At 39.1% G+C, this 22,233-nt stretch overlaps 2 protein-coding genes across 4 annotated transcripts; both read left to right on the forward strand.

Annotated features, from left to right (window-relative positions):
* The first annotated feature begins 308 nt into the window (after window positions 1-308).
* On the forward strand, window positions 309-14,021 carry numa1 (nuclear mitotic apparatus protein 1). 3 transcript variants are annotated; one of them, XM_026374221.1, is made up of 25 exons: window positions 309-429; window positions 746-818; window positions 920-1,005; window positions 1,174-1,244; window positions 1,647-1,735; window positions 1,837-1,911; window positions 2,039-2,132; window positions 2,280-2,439; window positions 2,585-2,724; window positions 2,871-2,982; window positions 3,184-3,301; window positions 3,532-3,672; window positions 3,954-4,067; window positions 4,177-8,127; window positions 8,354-8,563; window positions 8,706-8,896; window positions 9,065-9,199; window positions 10,145-10,250; window positions 10,569-10,749; window positions 11,074-11,210; window positions 11,510-11,803; window positions 11,925-12,026; window positions 12,325-12,648; window positions 13,573-13,619; window positions 13,834-14,021. In XM_026374221.1, exons 2-25 carry the CDS (start codon window positions 780-782, stop codon window positions 13,835-13,837), a joined length of 6,921 nt encoding a protein of 2,306 aa, XP_026230006.1. In that variant the 5' UTR covers window positions 309-429; window positions 746-779; the 3' UTR covers window positions 13,838-14,021. The 3 variants fall into 3 exon arrangements, with proteins under 3 accessions (XP_026230006.1, XP_026230015.1, XP_026230025.1); XM_026374230.1 differs by having other exon boundaries at window positions 10,145-10,226; XM_026374240.1 differs by lacking the exon at window positions 13,573-13,619.
* A 660-nt stretch (window positions 14,022-14,681) lies between these two features.
* Window positions 14,682-21,841, forward strand: nlrc3l (NLR family, CARD domain containing 3-like). Its single transcript, XM_026378669.1, has 12 exons — window positions 14,682-15,021; window positions 15,123-15,329; window positions 15,865-15,957; window positions 16,190-16,385; window positions 16,645-16,792; window positions 17,009-17,101; window positions 17,809-18,161; window positions 18,276-18,473; window positions 18,842-19,017; window positions 19,213-19,486; window positions 19,831-20,046; window positions 20,154-21,841. The coding sequence occupies exons 1-12, from the start codon at window positions 14,996-14,998 to the stop codon at window positions 20,538-20,540; spliced, it is 2,367 nt and encodes a 788-aa protein (XP_026234454.1). The 5' UTR covers window positions 14,682-14,995; the 3' UTR covers window positions 20,541-21,841.
* The last annotated feature ends 392 nt before the right edge of the window (window positions 21,842-22,233 follow it).

Here is a 22,233-nt window from a genome sequence, read left to right on the forward strand (position 1 = left end):
TAGTTGCCTGCGAAGAGTGATACTGATCCAGTATGATGAACATAAAACGAAACCTAAACGTAAAACTATAATATTGAATACCTTGTGTGAACGGGATGTATTTTTATCCTATGGCTTTTATTTTATTACCCCTTATGAGATCTCATCCCATAACCCCTCCCCGCCCGTCCCGAAACCGAGTGCCTCGGCGTCAATACCGAACGACCATAAACTTCCGGGTTTTAAACCAGCCAATCCACGCCCGGCATGTGGATGCTGATTGGCTGGTTCAATCTCCACCAGCTCTTTTGAATTCTAGTCTGGTATGGCATGGAACTGTTTATTTCTTAGCAGACTCTAAATCTAGTCAGACCAAGAGACTGCGCATTTTTTTTCATAGACCACATAAATACGACACATAAAAGTGGCTAAGGACTTTGTTTTTTTAAGGTGAGTTACACAATTTTTATTACCACTTGATTTTCAACACACACTCGTGAAGTTACATTTAAATAGCCGTTACAGTTGCGGTAGTTTGCGTTACACCTGGTTAACACTCCATCCATCCTAATGTTAGCCAGCCTTAAATATCATTGCTAAGACTACGTTAACATTAATTAGACAATTTGATAGTAACGTTTGAATGATTATCTTTAGTTAGTGAACAGCTATTTGTGACAAAAACATGTTAACGGTAATATACATAGTTCGTCCTTGTTTGCTAGCTCGCTAACGCTAGCATGTTTGGACTTTTTTTGTCTTCCAGGTTAAATTCCCTTTGAGATAAAGGGTCAGCCAAGATGACGATCAACTTGGGTGTTAAGGCTCTTCTCGCCTGGGTAAGTTGACAGTCATGTTAATTTTAATGTGGAAATATGCAAGGAAAAGAAACCTTAGATAGCTGCAGTTTTATTCATCCAACTTTTTAAACTCTTTATAGGTCAACAGCATAAAACTGTCCGACCATGAAATGACGATGGACGATTTACACGATGGGACAGTTTTACTGAAACTTGTTTACATGCTGTAAGTAAGAGCAATGTGTTGAAATGTTTGATTTGTGTAAACAAGACACTGTCATTAGTTACTTAGCGAGCATTACATCTGTTTTTTTTTTCATACTGTGAAGATGACAAATCTTTGAATTTTTAATTAAATTTTTTTAAATGTTATTTATTTTTTGTGTCATTTCAGAAAGAAGCAACCCAGCCCTTGTTTCACTAATTCTGAAGATCGCTTCCAGCTCATTGCAGACTTTGTGGATAGTGAGTTTATCTACCTTTTAAGAAATCTGTATCTTAAAGTCATATCAGATTGAGAGAGTATTAGAATATGAAGTTGTTAATATACGATTTTGTGTGTTTCCTAAATGTCAGTAAACTAGCTTAGAGTAAATAATTGCGTGGTTAAAGTTTTTTTTTTTCTTTGACATCTTCTGGTTGGACATTTTGAATAATTTGTACCACACCTTGTCTTACTGCTGGGTGTGGTCTGAATTGTGAACCTGTGATTGTGCCAGGCAGTGATATCATGCTGCTGAGAGCACCACTTGAACACACTTTTTTTTTCTCCTTTTAAAAGTACTTGGTAACTTACACAGAAAACAGGTGTTTAATATTGCTGTCCTTTTCAGGATTGACCTCTCTCTTTTTTTTTGTGCTTATTAGGAGATTGCAGATTTGGTGCAGCCAAGGGCACTTCATTATCTTGGGACAATATAAGGAATGGCACCAACCTGACAATAGAAATTGCAAAGGTACAAGACAAAGAAAAGTAAAATCTAAAGACAAACACACACACAAAAAAAAAAACATAAAAAAAAGACATATTCTGACTCACTTCTCATGATACTACCAGGTGCTTCTTTTGCTTGTATACCATGACATGATGAATGACCGCAGTACTCTCAACATGTTGGATTGCGATGTAGAGGTAAGCAGTGAACAGTTTTTATTTGCTGTGTCAATCCCTGAGATGCATCTCATTTCACTCATATTTTGTGCTGTGCTACTATTTCAATCAGTGTTTAGTGATACATATCCCCATTGTTTTCTATTAGCGAGAGATAGCAAACCTAACTGGTTCCTATGTGATGGAGAGTGAAGGCTGTGTTTATCTGAGCAATGGACTTGATGCATATTTGGCAAGGAGACGTAAGTCACACATTTGTTAAATCTTCCATTTCTGTATGGTACAATATTAATATTTTTTTTTTGCATACAGGTCTGCAGTACGACACCATTGTTTTGTATTTAACATGCAAGTTTTAAAATTTGTCACATTTTCTTCATGAATTTCAGATTTGCCCGTCTGTCGTGAAATATTTGAGAGATCAGCAACCACTTCTTCCTCCAATATGTCAACTATCTCCTCGGTCTCAGATGACGAGTCTCCCGTATTTCATCGCACACACAAAATTACATTTGTGGACATGCAAACAGTGGCTTCTTCCTCTGTCAGGTATGACCGTGCATTTGAACCTATCTAACACAGACCTTATCATACTACCTACGTTTTCTTTTTTATATATAGTACATGGTAAATAATCATGTTATTATTTTGATTATAATTCTTTACTATTCCTGTTCTGTTTTGGTTCCCGCAGCAAATCTCCTCTGCAAGATATTATGAACACACCTAAATTTCAGTTGAGGAAGATGCAGCGGCAGATGATCAAGGACAGAGACTACAGAGACAGTTTGGAGAGAGAGCTGTCCAGCAAGCTTGCACTTATTTCACAGAGAGGTAATACATTTAGAATTTTAAACATTGTTAGTTATATTAGAAATAGGTGAAACACTTTCCACTTTTCTCTTAACATAATGTGGATCATTTTGCAGAAGTCAACTTAAGTTGTCGTGCTAAAACTAAATTTACTTTGTTGTCTTTAGAGTCCCACATTAGCCAGCTGCAGTACCGCCTGGATAAGCTGAAAGAAGAGCAAAGTGATCAGGAACAGTTAACCAGGGACCAAATCAGTGAGCTTGAGATGAAGAACAACACGTAAGGACAGAACTAGATGATAATGCCTTTGCATGCAGCCCCACACTATAACATTACTTATGAATACTGTTTAATAATCTCTAACAAGTCCTATGTTTTATGTGTGCTAATAATCTTGATTTCACACCTAAACCTGCAACCTATTAAAAGCTTGGGGTAAAATTGACTGGCAAAAACTTCTGCAAACTGTTTTTTTCTTAGGTTACAAATGCGCCTTAATGAGATGCTAAAGCAAAATAAAGACCTGAAAAGCACATCTTCACTTATGGAGCGCAAAGTTGATGAGCTGACAGATGAGAATGGTGTACTCTCGTCGCAGGTAATTCTGTGCAATTTTTCTTTTTTAATTTGCAGTCTTGCTGCGAAGAGTCTTTTGTGTTCGTACGTATAAGGAGATCAGTAAATTGTGCAGTTGTTACATCCTAAATGGTATTAACGGTAGTAAATTCTTCTGGAGCTGTCGTGTGAATATGTTGTTGGTGTTAAGTCTATCAGCAACCAAGTCGTGTATTGATGCTAAGATAAAATGTGCTTTTAATACTCTCTCAGGTGAGAACAGTGTATTCGCAGCTTGCTACCTTTGAGGCAGAAGTTGGCCGACTGACAGAATCCCAGGCATCAGCTCAGGAGGAGTGGAGAAACAAAACAAGCCACTTACAGTCTGAACTCAACCAAGCTACTGCTCAAAAGGTATATCTTTACAACAGTTTAATCGGCATTGTTTTTGATTTGTGAAGTCTATTCAATCAGTTCATTTTATATTATAATGTGTGTTACGTGGTTTAAATGATGCATTGCTGTCGCACATAATGTGTTACTCGTCCTGCCGTAATGAATCACATCTATCTTAAAACTGTTAAATTGCAGAGATAATGATTTAATTTGTCTGACGTGTTGACATTAATTTGACTCTAACGGATATAAAGACACAAGGGCTTTTAATGTACTATGCTATGCTCCTTGTTTTTAAGGATCTACTGACCGAACAGATTCAGATCCTCCAGGGAAAGATTTCCTGTTTGGAGGATGAAATAAGCAGGGCCACCAGGGAAGAAGTAGGAGAGAATATGGGGCCAATAATGGAGGTAAAGTGCATAATTCAATTTGACAATTAATATATATATTAAACAATTTATTTGCACACATCTGTTTTTGGATTTTATCATTAAAAATGGTCTTGTTTTAAATTGCCAGAGAGAAATGTTTGAGACTGAAATCAACAATTTGAAGAATGAACTGGAGAGTGCATTTAGCTCCCTGAAAAGGGCTGAGGTGGAGATTCAGGTCAAGTCACAGCAGCTGGCAGACTACGGACAACAAATCACCCAACAGAAAGAGCACCTGGAGCAACAGAAATTGAAAACCGAAGAAATTATACAAGCCAAAGATGAAATTCTGGACAAGTTGCAAAAGGAGATTGCAGAGCAGAGAGCAGTCCTTCAGCAAGAGATACAGGATCTTCATCTTAAACTGGAGCAGGCTGAGCAGCAGAGAACTGAGCAGATGACCAGACTACAGCAGCATATTGCTGCTTGTGAACAAGAAATTGATAAACTAAAAAAAATAAAAAAAGAAAAAGAAGATCTTCTAAACCAGACAGAAGAAAAAGTGAAAGATCTTGAGACAAAGTTGTCAGCTGCTAGTTCTCTCTTGGCTGATAAAGAAGAACAAATTAAAAGCCTCAGAGAAGAAGTTGACATTCTTACAGATGAGACTAAAAAAACGAAAGAGGAAATTCAAATCAAAGACGAAATGCTTACCAGTTTAAGTCTGGAGAAATCTAATGAGCAAAAAGTTCTTCATAATCACATCCAGACTTTAACAGTCCAAGTGGATGACCTTAGCTCATCTCTCAAACAGGCAGAGCAGAAAATTCAAATGGAGCAGGATCTGCTGGCAAAAACCCAACAAGAGCATGTGCAACAAAGGGAGTCACTACAACAAAAGATTGTAAGCTGTGAAGAAAAAGTTCAGATGCTTAATGTAGAGATCCAAGTCAAAAATGAGCAGCTCGTCAAGCTACAGAATGACACTGCTCAGCAGTCTGAATTGATGGAACAAGAGATTCATGATCTAAAAGGTCACCTAGAAAGTCTGAATATCTCTCTTGCAAATGCTAAAGAACAAATTGAAGCTCAGCAGGCTATGCTTACCAAGCAAGAGCAGGAGAGTGCTCATCAGAAAGAGCTTCTCCAGGAACAACTGTCTGCCTCTGAAGAGTGCGTAAGGAGCATGAAGGAGGAGATCCAGACAAAAGAGGAAGAAATGAACGCGCTGAAAAATCAAAGTTCAGAGCAGGCAGAAGTACTAAATCAAGAGATCCAAGACTTGAAGAAACAGGTTGATGGTCTTGGTACTTCACTGAAGGCTGCTGAAGAAACTTTGCAAACCAAGGAAAATCAGTTTACTGAACAGCAGCTACAGAGCAGTCAGCAGATGGAAGAACTGCAGACGCAGATGATGGCATCTCAGGATGAGGTGAGGAGGCTAAAAGCTGAGATTAACGCTAAGGAGGAACAGTTGGTTCAGTTAAAGACTGAGACATCTACACACTCTGGATTGTTTCAGGAGGAAATTGAACGCCTCACTAAACAAATACAAAACATGGAGAGTTCTCTTCAGATTGCCAAGGAGCAGGTTCAGGCCAAAGAAGACTTGATGGCCAAGCAGGAGCATGAGAGCACTTTGCAGATTGAGGCACTTAAAGAACAAAGTGTTGTTCTTGAAGAGAATATTAATCAGCTGAAGGAGAAGATTCAAACTAAAGAGAGCGAAGTAGCTGTGTTGAAGGTTGAGAGCCACAAAGAGACAGAAATGCTACAGAATGAGATCCAAACTCTCAAAGATCAAATGCAAAGTTTGAGTGAGTCACTGAAAACTTCCACAAAGCAGGTTCAGGCACAAGAGGAGCTACTGGCTCAGAAGGATCTAGAGATTTCTCAGGAAAAAGAAACATTTAAAACCATGATAGCAGCCTCTGAGGGGGAGATCGCCAAGCTTAAAGAACAGATCCACATTAAAGAGGAACAACTGGTCACACTAAAAAATGAGAGCGGCGTAAATTCTGACATGCTCCAGCAAGAGATCAGCTCTCTGAAAAATGAACTGGATAAAACGAGCCATTCTCTTACAGAGGCTGAAGAAAGAGTTCAGGCTCAGCTTGTGATGCTGAACGACCAAGAGCAGGAGAGTGCTCATCAGAAAGAGCTTCTCCAGGAACAACTGTCTGCCTCTGAAGAGTGCGTAAGGAGCATGAAGGAGGAGATCCAGACAAAAGAGGAAGAAATGAACCTGTTAAAAAATCAAAGTTCAGAGCAGGCAGAAGTACTAAATCAAGAGATCCGAGACTTGAAGAAACAGGTTGATGGTCTTAGTACTTCACTAAAGTCTGCTGAAGAAACTTTGCAAACCAAGGAAAATCAGTTTACTGAACAGCAGCTACAGAGCAGTCAGCAGATGGAAGAACTGCAGACGCAGATGATGGCATCTCAGGATGAGGTGAGGAGGCTAAAAGCTGAGATTAACGCTAAGGAGGAACAGTTGGTTCAGTTAAAGACTGAGACATCTACACACTCTGGATTGTTTCAGGAGGAAATTGAACGCCTCACTAAACAAATACAAAACATGGAGAGTTCTCTTCAGATTGCCAAGGAGCAGGTTCAGGCCAAAGAAGACTTGATGGCCAAGCAGGAGCATGAGAGCACTTTGCAGATTGAGGCACTTAAAGAACACAGTGTTGTTCTTGAAGAGAATATTAATCAGCTGAAGGAGAAGATTCAAACTAAAGAGAGCGAAGTAGCTGTGTTGAAGGTTGAGAGCCACAAAGAGACAGAAATGCTACAGAATGAGATCCAAACTCTCAAAGATCAAATGCAAAGTTTGAGTGAGTCACTGAAAACCTCCACAAAGCAGGTTCAGGCACAAGAGGAGCTACTGGCTCAGAAGGATCTAGAGATTTCTCAGGAAAAAGAAACATTTAAAACCATGATAGCAGCCTCTGAGGGGGAGATCGCCAAGCTTAAAGAACAGATCCACATTAAAGAGGAACAACTGGTCACACTAAAAAATGAGAGTGGTGTAAATTCTGACATGCTCCAGCAAGAGATCAGCTCTCTGAAAAATGAACTGGATAAAACGAGCCATTCTCTTACAGAGGCTGAAGAAAGAGTTCAGTCTCAGCTTGTGATGCTGAAAAACCAAGAGCAGGAGAGTGCTCATCAGAAAGAGCTCCTGCAGCAACAACTGTCTGCCTCTGAGGATGTGGTGAGGCAGATAAGAGAGGAGATCCAAGCTAAAGAGGAACTGATGGCGTTGTTAAAGTCTGACAGCTCAGAGCAGGCACATTTGCTAAATCAAGAGATCCACAGTTTAAAAGAACAGGTGGAGACTCTTGGGTCTTCCCTGAGGAACGTGGAAGACAAAATGCAATCCAAAGATCTTCTGTTGGCTGAAAAACAGCAGGAAAACACTGAACTGAGAGAGGCACTCCAGGGTCTACAGGGGAATGTCAAACAAGTGGAGATTCTGCAGAAACAGATTTCCTCCTACAAGGAAGAGATTGAAAAGTTAAATAAATCTCAGTGTGAGAAAGAGAGTCTCCTTCAGGCTCAAGAGAAGCTTCAAGAGGAGGTGAAAACCATTTCTCTAAAACTTACCGCCAAGGAGCAGATGTTACTTGAAACTAAACAGGAATGTGCTCAACAGATAGACATCCTCCAGGAGCAGCTACACTCGGCAATTGCGGAACTGACTCAACACAAAGAAAATGCAGCCCACAGACTACAAAAAGTGGTACAAGAGTTGGAGGTTGCTACTTTAAAGAAAAATGAGACTCTTATTGAAAAAGAAATACTCATGGCAAAGATACTCCAGGCAGAAAAGGATCAAAAAGCTCTGGAGAAACGAGCTGAAGCCATGATCTTTGAGACTGAGAGACTGACTCAAGCCAATCAGGCCATAGAGAGAGAAAACACAGCCTGTCGTAAACTGGAATCTGTGCTACAGCAGGAGATAGAAATGCTGAAAAAGGACAATGAGAAACTCTTGAAAGACAGAGAAAAGGTAGAAGAAACTGAGGTGCTAATGAGAGACCTGCAGGAACAGCTCTCAGCTAAATCAGTGGCTGTAGAACACTACAAGGCTCAGGTGGGTGTGACAACATGGTGTACTTTTACTGCTTGTTTCTGTGTACGTATGACTACTTTTTGGTTTAGTCCATCTCCTGTATTAACCAGTTACATCAACTGCTTTTGTTTCCTTAGTACAGTTTGTAAAGTTTTACTTCACTTAGCTGTTTGCTGTCACGTAACTAGTGTGAACTCATAGAATAGTAATATAGTAAGATATTTGTTTTATTGTTACCATGCCATAGATGGAGAAGGCAGTGAGTCACTACAACGGCAAGAAGCAGCTTCTCCAGAAAAGCGAAGAGGAAATGGCTAATCTGAGGCATTCCTTAGAGATTCAAGATCACAAAGTCAAAACGGCTGCAATGGAAAACAAGCAACTTCAGTTGGATTTGGAAAAGGCTCAAACCAACGAGAAGAACCTTTTGAAGACGGTGGCCAGTTTGGAGGCACAGGTTGGTTATGTATTTAAACACATTCAGAGATCATGAGTCTATATTAAAAAGATAATGAAATGTTACAATTCAATTATTATTTTGATAGCACATTTTCCTTACATTAACAGTGATCTGTGTCACGATATCTCTTCACCTTTAGTTGGCCTTCGCTGACCGCAACCTGCGGGCACAAAATAAAATCCATGGAAGTGACGGCAGATCAACAGAGTCATGTTACCTGGCGATTCCTGATACATGTTCAAGTGTTGATGTGAGAACACAGGTGAAGAGGACCATGAGCTCTGACAGTCTGGATAACAGCTCTCTGGAAGATTCTCTGAACACCACAAGGTAACTAAATCATTAAACAGTAAGTGATAGCTCTGATAGTCTGCTTTTTTTCATATACCAACCGAGCGATGCAGGAAACTGTGTATAATTAGAAATATGGATATAACTTGATGAAAAAGAAAAGCTACCAAATCTCGAATCAGAAACGCTGTAAACTTTTCTCTGCAGGAAACTCTCAGCACCTGAAGAATCAAGCACACCGCTTGTTCGCAGTTCAGAGCGTCTGGCAGCCAAACGCCGAGCTCTGCAGACTGAGTCACTGGAAACCTTGTATTTTACACCAAACACAAAACCAATCAACAGGTATGTCACACATACTATGGAACTGGCATGATAAAAGTAAAAAGACAACTCTTAATGTATAGTTACTGCTCAAAGGAATTAAAGGAACACCTTAATTTTAATCAGATATCGATCTGGTCAGAGGAGCAGCAATGAGACGATCCCCAAAAGAAGAGTGGTTTTACAGGTGGAGGGTACTGACAGTTTTTTGCATTCGGTCAAGGTCAGTGTAACTACTGGTAGCATAAGGTGATACATAGACCCTAAAGAAGTTCCTGGAGGAAGGAGAAATTGATGCCACTGGCTGAACCCCCATGCTCGCTTGACCTAAATCAAATAAAACACCTCTGGGACACTACGTTTTGGTCCATCCAATGCTGCCAGGTTGCACCTCAGACTGTCCGGGAGCTCAGTGATGTCCTGATCTAGATCTGGGAGAAGATAACCCTGGGCTGTTTTAGGAAGATGCCCTGCTGTTGTCACGCATGAATACAAGCACATGTGGGCCAAATAAACTACTAAGTAACATTTGGAGTTGCTGGAATGACATGTCAGTAAAATGAACTAACCTGCTGCAACATTTTACCATTTTGATTTTCATAGTTTTTTTTAAAATTCAGCCCTCTGTAGGTTTATAATTTTAATTTCCATCAAACAATGTGGCAAGTTCATTGTGATTGTTTTTTTTTTCCCCATTGAAATCTGATGTTTTCAAAATGTTCCTTTAATTTTTTTGAGCAGTTCAGTTGTTTAAATATATTGCTGTGTAGTTAAACCAAGTAAAAATAAGCAGTGCGAGAGGCAGTAGTCTTTAATCCAGGCTTTGTGTTTAAAATGCAAAAACTAGTTCAGCTTTAGCGTCAGTACCTAAATAATTTGTTGTGTGGTATTCCAAAATCTTATTATTTTATTATTTAAAATAATACTCTGGTATTGATGTCACTGTTTTCTTTCTGTACTGCACAGAACCAGTTCAGGACACAATATGGAATTGGATTCAGCCCAGAAAAATCCAACTTCATCTGTGAAACGACGCAGGACCACGCAGGTTATAAACATCACGATGAGCAAGGTGGAGGGAATTTTCATCAGTATCACTGCATTTTTGCATGCTCACAGAAACACACTGTTAAGGCTGTCGTCTTTTAATAATAACGGTGCTTTCTGTCTTACTTAAAATTTTAGAATTTAGCAAGTTTGTGCATTTGAGGGTTTGATCGTTGAGGGTACATTATTGTTCTATGTGCACACCATCACACTAAAACATTTTTAGGACTGCTCCCAATTTATTGCAGCAATGTTAAAAAAAACATTCAAATGGTCAAACCTAAACATTGTCATTTACCTGTACTGCTGTACCTGTTAGTGACTCTTGGACTCTAATCCTTAGAAAACACCAGGCTGTGGTGAAGATGATGAGACTTTCTATAGTCTGGCCTCAGCTCGCTCCCAACCAAACCTTTCAAGTGCCCACTCTGCACGACCTGTGTCTATGGAGCTGTTTGACACTCCTGCCAGTGACCCGCTCAACAGTCTTCCAGGGTTGAGACGAAGCACAGTTCATTCACAGAGTAAGTAGATTCTTGTCTGATTCAATGTGGCTGGAAAGCTCAAAGTGAGGCTTTTGAAATTCATATAAAAGTTTTTTGTTTCTTTTTTTCATGCTGAGATAGTGTAACTAGGACTGTAGCCATAATTTTCATTGATTAATCATACTTTTTCCTAATCAGTTAATTATTTGGTCTAAAAAACATCAATCTCAAAGGGGAGCTGTACTAATCTATTATTGTTACCATATAGAGATAAGTATTACAGCTGCCATTGCCAAGAACGGAATTGATTTTTCCAAAGGTGTGTCGATCTTAATTATATTTTCAACATCTGTTTATCTTCAGCCACTAGTACATTCTGTGTGAGGACAGAAAATGAGCCAGAAGGTGGACCTGAAGATTGGATGAGAATTGCTGAGCTTCAGGCCAGGAACAAGGCCTGCCTTCCCCACTTAAAGAGCAGCTACCCTGTTGAGTCTGAGGTGAGGAAACAAGGACACTTGTGCACAGCGATTAAAAATATACCCAAATAGTAGTCAAACAAGTGGCTAGTAGTTGGTTAAACACCTGACTGATACATTTTCTCATGATAAAGGCTTTTATATAGCATTTGCCATGTTGTGCTACATAATCTTCACCCACTGGGCTCAGTGTCTTACAAAGATAATTTATGCAGTGACTGAAAAGCTGATCTTAAAAGCTGGTTTGAATGGTGCACAGTGTTAAATTTTGAAACTTTTCCCACTGGTTTAATGAAGTGTATCTCTGTCTGTCCCTTTAGACTGGCCGTGGTGGTGCATTCATTTTTACAGATGAAGAACTGCGTACAGGAGACCCATCAGACACAATCCGTCGGGCATCCATGATACCTAGCCAGCTGAAAGATTCTCTTGCCTCGCATCGGCACTCCTTCATGGTGGGACAGACAAGTGCTTCAGCCAGCACTCGATCCCACCGTTTGTCTTTGATGCCCGGCCAGCTGTCATCAAATACTGTCAGCTCTGCTAAGCTGAGAAGCCCGAATGGCACAAAGCGGGCTTCATCTATGTTATCTGTACATCAGAATTCACCAGAGGTTGGTCTGCATTAGTGTGTGTATAATGACATTTGTTATTTCTTGTGTAAGATAATGGGTCGTAAGTGTGACTTTTACAAAGCCTCTGTTTGTTCATTTCCTCAATGTCTCACTCTGACAGAAAAAGGTGAAGGCCAGCTGCTTTCCCCGTCCCCTGACTCCCAAAAACAGAAATGTGAACAGTGGATCGTCCAGTTCTCAGCTTCATCCTGTTCTAAGTCCAGTGAGTGTGATATATGCTATACTGTATATACAGCCACTTATAATGAACCCCTATTGCAAACGGAGACAAACTAATTAAAATCCTGAATAAAACTCTGCCTGTAAACGTATATCCAGATGTAATCTGTAGTAGCTGTAGTGGTAGCAGTGGTGGTTATAATAGTATGAGTAGTGGTAGGAGCAGTGAACCTCTTCACAAAGGATGGTGTATGTTGGACAACCTCCTCAGTAACAAGGGTTAAGTGGTTGATGTTCTGCCAGCTTCATTAACAGTTTAAATTATGGTTATGTTATCTTAGGCTGACAGGAGGCAGTCCATGATGTTCACTATTGACAATACCCCCAACAACAAGACCAACAACTACCTAAGGAAAGGGCTGAACAAGCTACGCAATTCCACCAGGAAATCCCCAGGCAAAATTTCAAAGAAATCTCCTGGTCAAACAGCTGCACGAAAGTACCAGGAAAACATTCCTTCAGGAAATTCTCGTGCTGGATTGGGACGAACAAGCAGAGCTGGCAACTTTAAGTCACCACAGGTGGTAACTAAAGGACAGAAGAAGTCTCCTCAAACTACCAGCAGGTCTGCAAAGTCTCCTGGACTGACGGGTAGTGCTCGCAAGGTAAACACACACAGACAAATCCATTCAGGTTTTTAAGGTTATACTTATATCACTTTTCAGGTGCCCTGTAGGGTCTTAAGTCTGCACCAAATGTTTCCAAGCCAGCACAAAAATATCAAAATAAAATGTAAGTGACAAATCTGCTAATCAGGCAGCAGGTGGTTGGTGAAGCCTTTACAGCTTTGACACAAACATTACTGTAACTGTCATTTGGGTTCAGCCACAACAAGATGTGAAATGCTGCATGTTCAGTCTGCATTGTTTACAGCGCTGTTGTTTACTGGCCACACAGTCATCGGTTGGTATGAGCAGCCTAGGCAATTTTGCATACTGAATTGAGACGCTGCACCTTAAATGGCACTGTGCCCATCAAATTCAGAGCAAACACATTTTAATCAGTTTGTGTGTGCGCTGTAAGCAGGGGAGTGTGTCATACTATTTTGTGTGCGTTCTTTACTACGCTAAAGGTCATAACTGTTCTATAACTCTAAGTTATAAATACTTAAAACAGGCTAAATAGTGCTGTCATTGATTGTACTCTGAAAGTTGCCTCCACATTATGCTGCTCATAAGATGAAGGCTTGTCAAACAGGTTTAACAGCTGAATTCATCTAGAAATTATTGTTAGTGTGGCTCTAATATTATTTTTCCCTTGCATGTCGAGGCAGAATGTCGTGCAGTAATATTTTTGAAGTGTGCAATTAACAACTTTTCAAAGCAGTTTCTTAGATTTAATTTGTGTCCAGTTGGACATGGTGTTCTTTCACAGCTATCTGCAGTATCATAAATTATTGTAAATTTAAGTTAGCACCTCAATGATAAATTTAATAATAAACTAATACACCTTGCAAGACTACTGTATTTTAAATGTGTACCTTTGACACTGGCATCTCATTGACTAATGAATTTTAACACTGTTTTCAGAAGCAAGTGGTAATAAATGAAGAAAACCTTGCTGGAAATCTTAAAAGGTTAATAGTGAATGTAATTTAGTCTATGGGGGGTGTAGAAGAACTGGTTGTCGGTGCTCACAATATGGTGCCATAACATACAGTATGCTTTATTTTTAGATCAGCTCACTGGGTGTCAATGTGTCTTACATTAAAACACTTGGCTTTTATAAACGTTCACACATATCGTGTTCAAATGTGTTTAATCTGATTCCTTTTCTCGTTTATTCCACAGATGATGCGAAAGATGAACATATGATGACTGGTTCCCAAATTGAAGCTCAGATCGTCCACAGTTCTACCTGATCATACCTTTTTTTTTCACAATCATATTTTTATCATTGTCCTTCAGGGCTTTTTATCATCTTGTCTTAATCTACCTTAATTTTCTCTGTATTATATTTACATGTGTGTCAATAAAAGATTTTAAATGACACTGTAAGAATATTTCTCCTTTACAGTTCTCAGAAATTGCTGACTCTGTTGTTCAATGAACTGCCTTTTACAATCAAAGTTTAATTTGCTAGAATGTGTGTATTTCCATGCAGATAGTATTAAGGTACATGGATTCAACAGGTATATCCTGCACTCGCTACTCCCACACATTACATTTTCTTTTTCTTTTTTTTTTTTACCTGTGGTTACAAAACAAGAATTTAACAAACTTCCTGAATGAGAAACTGGTTCCATCTCCACTGAACATTTAATAACCTGATAGTTTTGCATGTCAAAGTTGAATCTGATTTAAGTCTGAAGGTAAAAGAAGTGTAGAAATGTTGCAGAGCAAATGAGTTATCATAGGACTTTTAATCCTACTGAGTGAAACCCTGTAAGTTAATGTGCAAGTACACAGCTTAGACCACAAAATAAAGGCAGAATATTTTCTACTGAAATTCTATGTACTAATAAAAAAGTTACTGCACCGTAGTGTAAATAATGATTAGGAATTTTGGGATAATGTGAGGCTAAAGTATTTGCAGGATAAATGCTTAACACGTGTGTTACTCAGCTTTGAATGTAGGTATTTGCACATTTTATTCTGAAAGATTCCGGAAGTCGTTCAGTTGCCGGAAACAAGTCGATAGAAACCGAAAGTTAAAATCTACTCGGGAAAAAGTAAAGATGGGTCGCCGGTGATATTGGCTTTCAGCTATTAGTCTGTTTTAGGTGTAGTGATTCATTTTTAAGGAGCCATTCATTTTGTAACGTGTCAGCATCGTTACTCATATGGACTAAATATTGTCTTTAGGCTTAATGTTAGCTTAACGGTGACGGAGGGCGAGGACCTCGAACTATGCTAACGTAACATTAGCAAAGTGGATTTAAGATACAAAGATATTGTCATCAAAATACACATTTAGTGTATTCAAAGTTTAAGAATTTGTTGAACAAGAGACATGGATCCGGACACTGAAGTGGAAAGGTAGGTGTCGACAGTTCTTTGACATTTGATTGAGTTTGAGTTTATCTGTCATGTTTAATTTTGCCACTTCACGTAGTGTCACTCAACTTTTCTGCCTTCAGGATCTTTGAACGTGACAGAGGAGGTGATGATGATGATGATGAGGATGATGAAGAGAAGAAGAAGAAGTGGGAGAGGCCTCCTTCCAGCTATGGTTCAATGAAGAGTGACAGTGAGGAGCTGGACGAGGAAGAGGAGGAGGAGGAAGGAATTAAAGAATATGTTGTTCCTGTAGCATTACCTGCATCTTCTGCTCACGATGGGTCAAGGTGCTGTAGCATGGTTTAGTATTAAAGTTTAACCCTGCTCTGTGTTAAAATCCAGACAGCCTTTGTTTACAGAATATTTTTCTGTAGTCTGCCAGTCAGTTTGCAGAGATTAAAACACTGCTTCAGACTGGTATGATCCTTACACACTGAATGGATTCATTGTTCCTATTTCATCTTAAGAGTAAAGGTTACCACTACTTTACCAAAGAAACAAACATTAACATTAATAAACACACCGGTCATATACATTTGGGTTCTGCTGGTGTCACACTCCAGTGAATGGTCCCTGTCAGCACTAATGTCTATGGGATAGTCAACATCTTAAGGGAATGGTCAACTTGTAAATGCCAGCGTTTAACCTTTACTAGAAACTTGTGGTTTCATTTAGAGACCAACACGTTTGGTTTTTTATTGGACTTCTGAGTTCTGGGTGCACAATTTACCAAAGCAATAGTACTTTCAGCTATTCAGGAAGGGAAAATATTTAGTCAAAATATTATTATACTGATTGTACTTTTTCTGTTATGTTGACCAGGGTGCAGCGATTTCGCGCCGAGTCTCCAGAAACCCTCTGCACCATGACCACAGAGCAGACCAAACCACCAGGAGCAGTTGTCATTGAAACCAGGTGCCTTGTTCTTTGTTGTTTTTATTAGATTCATGTTATAATTTACACTATAGCAGTAAATTGTAGTGGTAAAATATTTTGTCAATCTGTTTATGTCAGTGGTAAATTAGTCTTTTTTTTTCCAAATATATTAAAAATTCAAATGTGCGTAAACAGTCCACTTTTACTGGGATTACTGGCATTTGCTGTGCAGTTTCTAGCTATGACCCCAGAAGTTCACATTGTCTTTTAGGTCTTCTGATCTGGAAGATTTTCCAGTGGATGAGGAGGAGGAGGAGGAGGAGGAGGAGGAGGATATTGAGGATGAAATTCTGATAACTAATTCACCAGAACCTGAGCCGTTCGAACCAGAAGATGCAATGCAGACTGATGAGAATGGCCAGCCAGGTAGACTACATCCTGAACAGGACCTGCCGCATATATTCAGGGTTGGTGTAATGGCTGATCTTTTTTTTTTTTATTTTGGATATTTTTATTTAATAAATGTTAAAGAGAATGTGATACATGTGCATTTACCTTTTAACATCTAATAATCTCTATTGTTATTAAACAACACAGTACATACAGTATTTTTCTGTTACCATTTGCCTTATCCTTTATTTTCATTATATCCCATTAGACATGACATGACAACATACTAACATACTGTATTAACCTGTATTTTTATCATTTATTCTCTGTCTGTAGAGTATCCAGAATATTCTCACAGGCCTCAGTAATGAAGAGCTGTTCAAATTCAAGATGTGGTTTTACCAGTGGGAACCAGGCATAAAGCAGCACCAAATAAAGGATGGAGACCTTCTTGATTTTGTGGACAAGATCCTGGAAGTCCTTGGTAAGGAAACAATACTTATACCTCCAGCGTTGCATGTAGGAATATGTTTATGACCTATACCTACATTGTTGCATGTAGGTATAGGTATAATTAACAATACAGTTACAAGCATGAGGGAGTTTGTGTCCAGGTCCACTACCAATAATTGATATATTTATATCCTATATACTATTGGTAATACTCAGTGTTTTAATTTTATTAAAATATGTTCTGCAGGTCAGGATCGTTCTCTGTTGCACACAATAAGTACTTTAGAAAGCGTTAACAAGAAAACCGAGGCAGACGAACTACGGACACAGTGCAAGAGAGGTAAGTCAATGAACATGGATTACATTTGATAATTTTCCTTTTATCTAAAAAGACTTACAGGTAAGGTACAAAGCCAGTGAAATAGCTGGGAGAGGACATTAAAAATAAAGAGCCACAGGGTAAATTAATATTAGCTTCACAGCTGCTGAGTTAGGCAGCTTGTTCCGTTATCTTTGAAATCAATTCTTGTGTGTTTTTAAGTTTCATCTTCCAAAAAAGGCCTCAGTACAGATGATGTATAGTTTCTGTATGAATGCAGACAGCTTTCCGTCGTGAATTTAAGGATGGTGTGTGTGTGTGTGTGTGTGTGTGTGTGTGTGTGTGTGTGTGTGTGTGTGTGTGAGTGTGTCAGGTCTAAAGTTACTCAAGATAGATGATTTGTTTTCATAACTCAGGTTTTAATATATGTCAAACGTTAAAAGAGGTAGGACTTGTTATCTCGTTACAAAGTCTTACCATTGATGGAAAGATAGTTATAGATGTATGATGATGTGGTGTTCTGGATCAGATTCTGGTGATATTTCATTTTAACTGCAACAACATGCAGCAACATGTTACCACTGTATGTCATGTCAAAGAATTACAAAGGTTATTCTTGCAATGTGGGATCTAGATTTGAAATCCCTTGTAGACCTGTCCTCTTGAGGAAGATGTTGACAATATACATTGTTGTTCTTACTTTTCTTTGAATCTTTCTCCCCCACCAGTGCTGATGCGATTTCATCTGAAGCAGTATTTAATCAGAAAACATCAAGTGATCCGCGAGGGGGTCGTCCGAGCAGGGAAGCAGAATCTTTTAGATACAGTCTATGTTGAGCCCCAAATTTCCACCCGTGTTTATGGAGGAGTTGACCCTTCGCACGAGTTCAGACGAAACTATCAGGCAGCTCTCCAGGTTCCAAGCAGCGACTCCTTCGTTAGTGTGAATAATCTCTTTAGACTACAGAAGGATGACGGCAGTCCAGTGAGAACCGTGGTGACTACTGGGATCCCAGGAATTGGCATGTCTGTCTCTGTGGGTAAATTTTCCCTGGACTGGGCAGAGCTGCGTGCCAATAGGGTGAGGTTTAATAAAAATGTATAAAGCTCACTGTATGCTAACAGCAGACAGACACAGTTAGCAAGTGTTTGTGTTTTGAATATTATATTTTTCTCTCTCTGTTTTTTTTCCCAGGATCTGCAGTTTGTCATCAAACTTTCATTCCGCACTTTCTGGGTTCTGCAAAGCAGAGCTCAGATGATGTCCATCATGGAAGTGATAGAGTACTATCATCCTGAGTGCAAAGACATGACATACCTGGATGAAGACGACTGCAAATTTCTCATTATTATGGACTCATTTGATTGTTACCTGGCTGACCTGGATTGGGAGGTATCAGTCACTTATACACCTCAGACATATAGCAGTAAAAAAAACCAAAAAAACACTTCACTTCATTGCTTTTTAGCGGCTGTTTCCCAGTCTGCTGTTTTAATTACTATAGTTGGAAGTTTTTTTTTTTTGTACATCACGTATTGTCACCATCAATTAATAGTAAGTAACTGAAATTGTAAACAAGTAACTAATATCCTACACAGTAAATTTTACTAAAACATGAAAGCTGTTACTTTAATTATTAGTAATATGCTGCAAAACCAATAACCCCAAAGAAGCTTTTCAGGGTGTAAAATATAAATTGTCATTTTGAAGATAGTCTGAATGGTCAGTCTAAACTCTTTTTCTTTGGTTACTTCCCCCAGAATGCTCCAGTAATAAACGACAATCACACCAAAGCAAAACCTGACACCCTGGTAGTCAACATCATCCGAGGTACGGTGCTGCGGGGCGCCCGCGTCTGGATCCTGGGGAGAGCGGCGGCTGTCTCACAAATCCCATCTAAATTCATAGATGTCGTCACAGAAATACAGGGATTTAGGTGTGTGTGACAGTGTCATTTTTAGTTTTATATGTCTTCTCATTGTCCCTGCTCCTGTTTTACCTTAGTGTGTTTACTTCGTGGACATACCATCCTAAAAAAAATGTTTGATTATGACAAAAAATGGTTTAAATGGAAGAAGTTAAATTCATTTCAATGAGTCTGTTTCTTCTTTTTGTCCACTTTCTCCTCCAGTGACGAGATGATAGACGACTACCTGACCAGACGCTTCAGCAATAAAGACTTGGCAGCGAAAATTGTGGCACATTATAAGCGTCTGCCAACACTCAAAATACTTGCTCGCCAGCCCTTTGTCTGCTGGATGGTGGCCACAGTGTTCGAGCGCTGTCATCGTTATCAGGGCTACGGGGACCACCCCCCCAGGCTGACACCATTCTACGTCAACATTTTGATTGTCCAGATCAATCGCAGGCTGCAGTTCTACTACAAAAAGAACGAAAATGAGCTGGTAATGTCCATCAGCAGGTGGCATTTTGTCTGTAATTCTCCAAAACTATTCTGCTAGCCTTTAGTTGTTATTTCTGCTCAGATTTAATTACTTTATTTCTTGTCCTTCACCTTCCAAACTGCAACATTATTGACTCATCCACTTAAAAAATACATACAACTATATGTACTTTACTAAGACATCAGTCTGGTGCCAATGTGAAGGGAGGGAAACATGTGTAATGTTGGTAATTACCTAAGTGAAGTTTTGTCAGGAGCTGCTTTACAGTTGTGTCAAGTGCCCAAAACGTGTTGATGAAGTATGCAACATAAACATTTGTTGTTTGATTTCCTTTTTCCACTTAGAAATGGACTGATGTTGAGATAAACCTGCTGACGAAGATGGGGAAGATGGCCTTTAAGATGCTGGAGAGGAATACCAATGTGTTCTTTAAAGAGGATGTCAAAGAGAACGGTCTGAAGTTGCGAGAGGTCACCGTGCTGTCTGGTCTGTGTACTGAGATCCCTTCTCGGTCCTTAGATGGAAAGAGGACTTTCTGCTTTATACACTTCACCTTTCAGGTAAAATTGTGTCAATATTCAGCCAAATCTTTCACATACGCATGTTAACTAGCATTTCCAGCATATTTAGATCATCTAAAGAGCACCAAACTACTTCTTTCTTCCAGGAGTTTATGGCTGCTTTGTACGTCTTCACCATGTTCCGCACAGATGCTAAGAACGTTCTGGAGTCTGGGGTTTTGCAGTTACCCAAGATCTTCACATCCAGGTATCAGACCAAGTCAGCAGCAGGCCTCATACAGTGTGCCCTGGTGCGAACCTTCAGCTCCGAGCTGGGCTACTACGACATGTTCCTGCGCTTTCTGTGTGGCATGCTTTCCCCAGACTGCCACGACAATCAGTTGAGTGGGTACCTCTACCGCCACAACGCCCCGAAGGTGGGTGGTTTGGATGAGGTGCAGCGGCTGCTAGAGCAGACGATACAGACTGCTCCAGCAGAGAGAGTGGAGAACTTAAAGGAGTGCCTTAGAGAGATGACCCAGGAAGACGAGTGAGTTAGGTTAAAATTGCATCATGAAAATCGGTATCACTTTATATGGAACTGACGGATAAAAGAGAAACAGGGAGTAGGTGTCTTCAAGTTTCTGTCTCGCCTTAGAAATGATGATTAATCAAACTGTGACTCTCAAACATTAAACACAATAGAACTCAGAGTGTCTTGTTGAAGTCTGAATTGTTTTGGATTTGATGACCTTACATTTCATACATTAAAAACTGTTTACTCTGATTATGACATCAAAGAGTTTGTCAGTAACGTGTATCAGACCAAATAAAATGACCCGTGCTTTTTTCAACAGTGGACGTTATGTAATATTACATTATGGCTGCCATGTCTTACAATTGGCACCATTAAAAATCCTTATAACTTGTCATTATTTGTCATATTTTATGCAGATATATTCTCCTCAGCTAAATACAAGGTAACAAAAACTGTTTTTCATTTACTTTTTTTTATTTTGGAAATGTAAACAGTAAGAATCAGAATATGTGAAACAATTTACACATTTACAAAAAACAAATATAGCATATATAGTTCTGGATGCAGGTTGAACCTTTATTATTGTCGACACACCACTATTTTACTCATCAGAGGAAACAACCTACAAGCCCACAAGGAGGCAAACACACATTGTAATTTAATCAAATAACATCTGGATAAAGAGGTTTATGTGTGACTTTACGCCTTCAAATCATGTCGTGTAGGAACATGTTGGTCTTATTATATTTTGTACTTTCTTGTAATTTCTGTGAGTTTTCATCAATATAAAAGAGATTTTATGATATTGATACTTGTTGAATCTGTGTGGTCACGTTTTCATGTCAGCAACACAGGTAATGAGAGGTGTGTTCAGTCAGTCAGAAGCAGGAACATACCATCTTAGGTGAGGGGAGAGGTGGACAAGTTAGATCTAGAAAATCTACTTAAAACACCTTGATCAGCAGTGGGCAGGGCAGTAAATCGAAGGTCCTCTAAACACTTGAAGAAACATTTAAATTTATGTGTGTGTCCCAGAAAAAACGACTTTATGTTTTTAAATAAATCATATAGACATTTCAATTAATGATGGCCCATTAAAGAATGAGAGATTAATGTTATGTCAATGGTAATTTATATTTTACACCCAGTGAAATTGGTAAAATAATAGTTATAATTGTAAAAAGAGTATTATAGTGGTTCACCACACATTTGTCACTGTCACAATGCTTATATGTTAGTTTTACAAGGAAATAAAAAAAAGATGAATATTAAAATCAGTAATCTCTAACAAATATTCAGTGTACATTAATAACAAAATGAACAAGGATCAGGATTCACTTAGCAGTCTTCCTACGAAGGACCTGTTGGGATCAATAAAACACAGTGTCAAAGTTGAAAAGTGATTTTTTATTTGCTGTTAACCTGAAAATTAAAAAAACAAACAAAAAAAATATTAACAACAATCTGATTACAGACTGGGACTTAAACAACGTACCTCTGGCAGATAAAGGGTAAATTCTCATTGCAGTCAGCATCTGTCCAATTTAATTTCCCATTTTTCCAGATTATCTTTCCACAGTATTTGTTTACTGAGTTGGGAGCAGTGCTGCTGTTCCACATGGAGAAATTAACAGTATCCCCTAAAATCCACTTCCAATCGGCATTGCACCCGATTATGGACCTCTCCAGGCCGATCCACGCCCCGTTTT

Source organism: Anabas testudineus, chromosome 13 (genome assembly GCF_900324465.2).
Source record: "Anabas testudineus chromosome 13, fAnaTes1.2, whole genome shotgun sequence".
NCBI classification, from domain to species: Eukaryota; Metazoa; Chordata; class Actinopteri; order Anabantiformes; family Anabantidae; genus Anabas; species Anabas testudineus.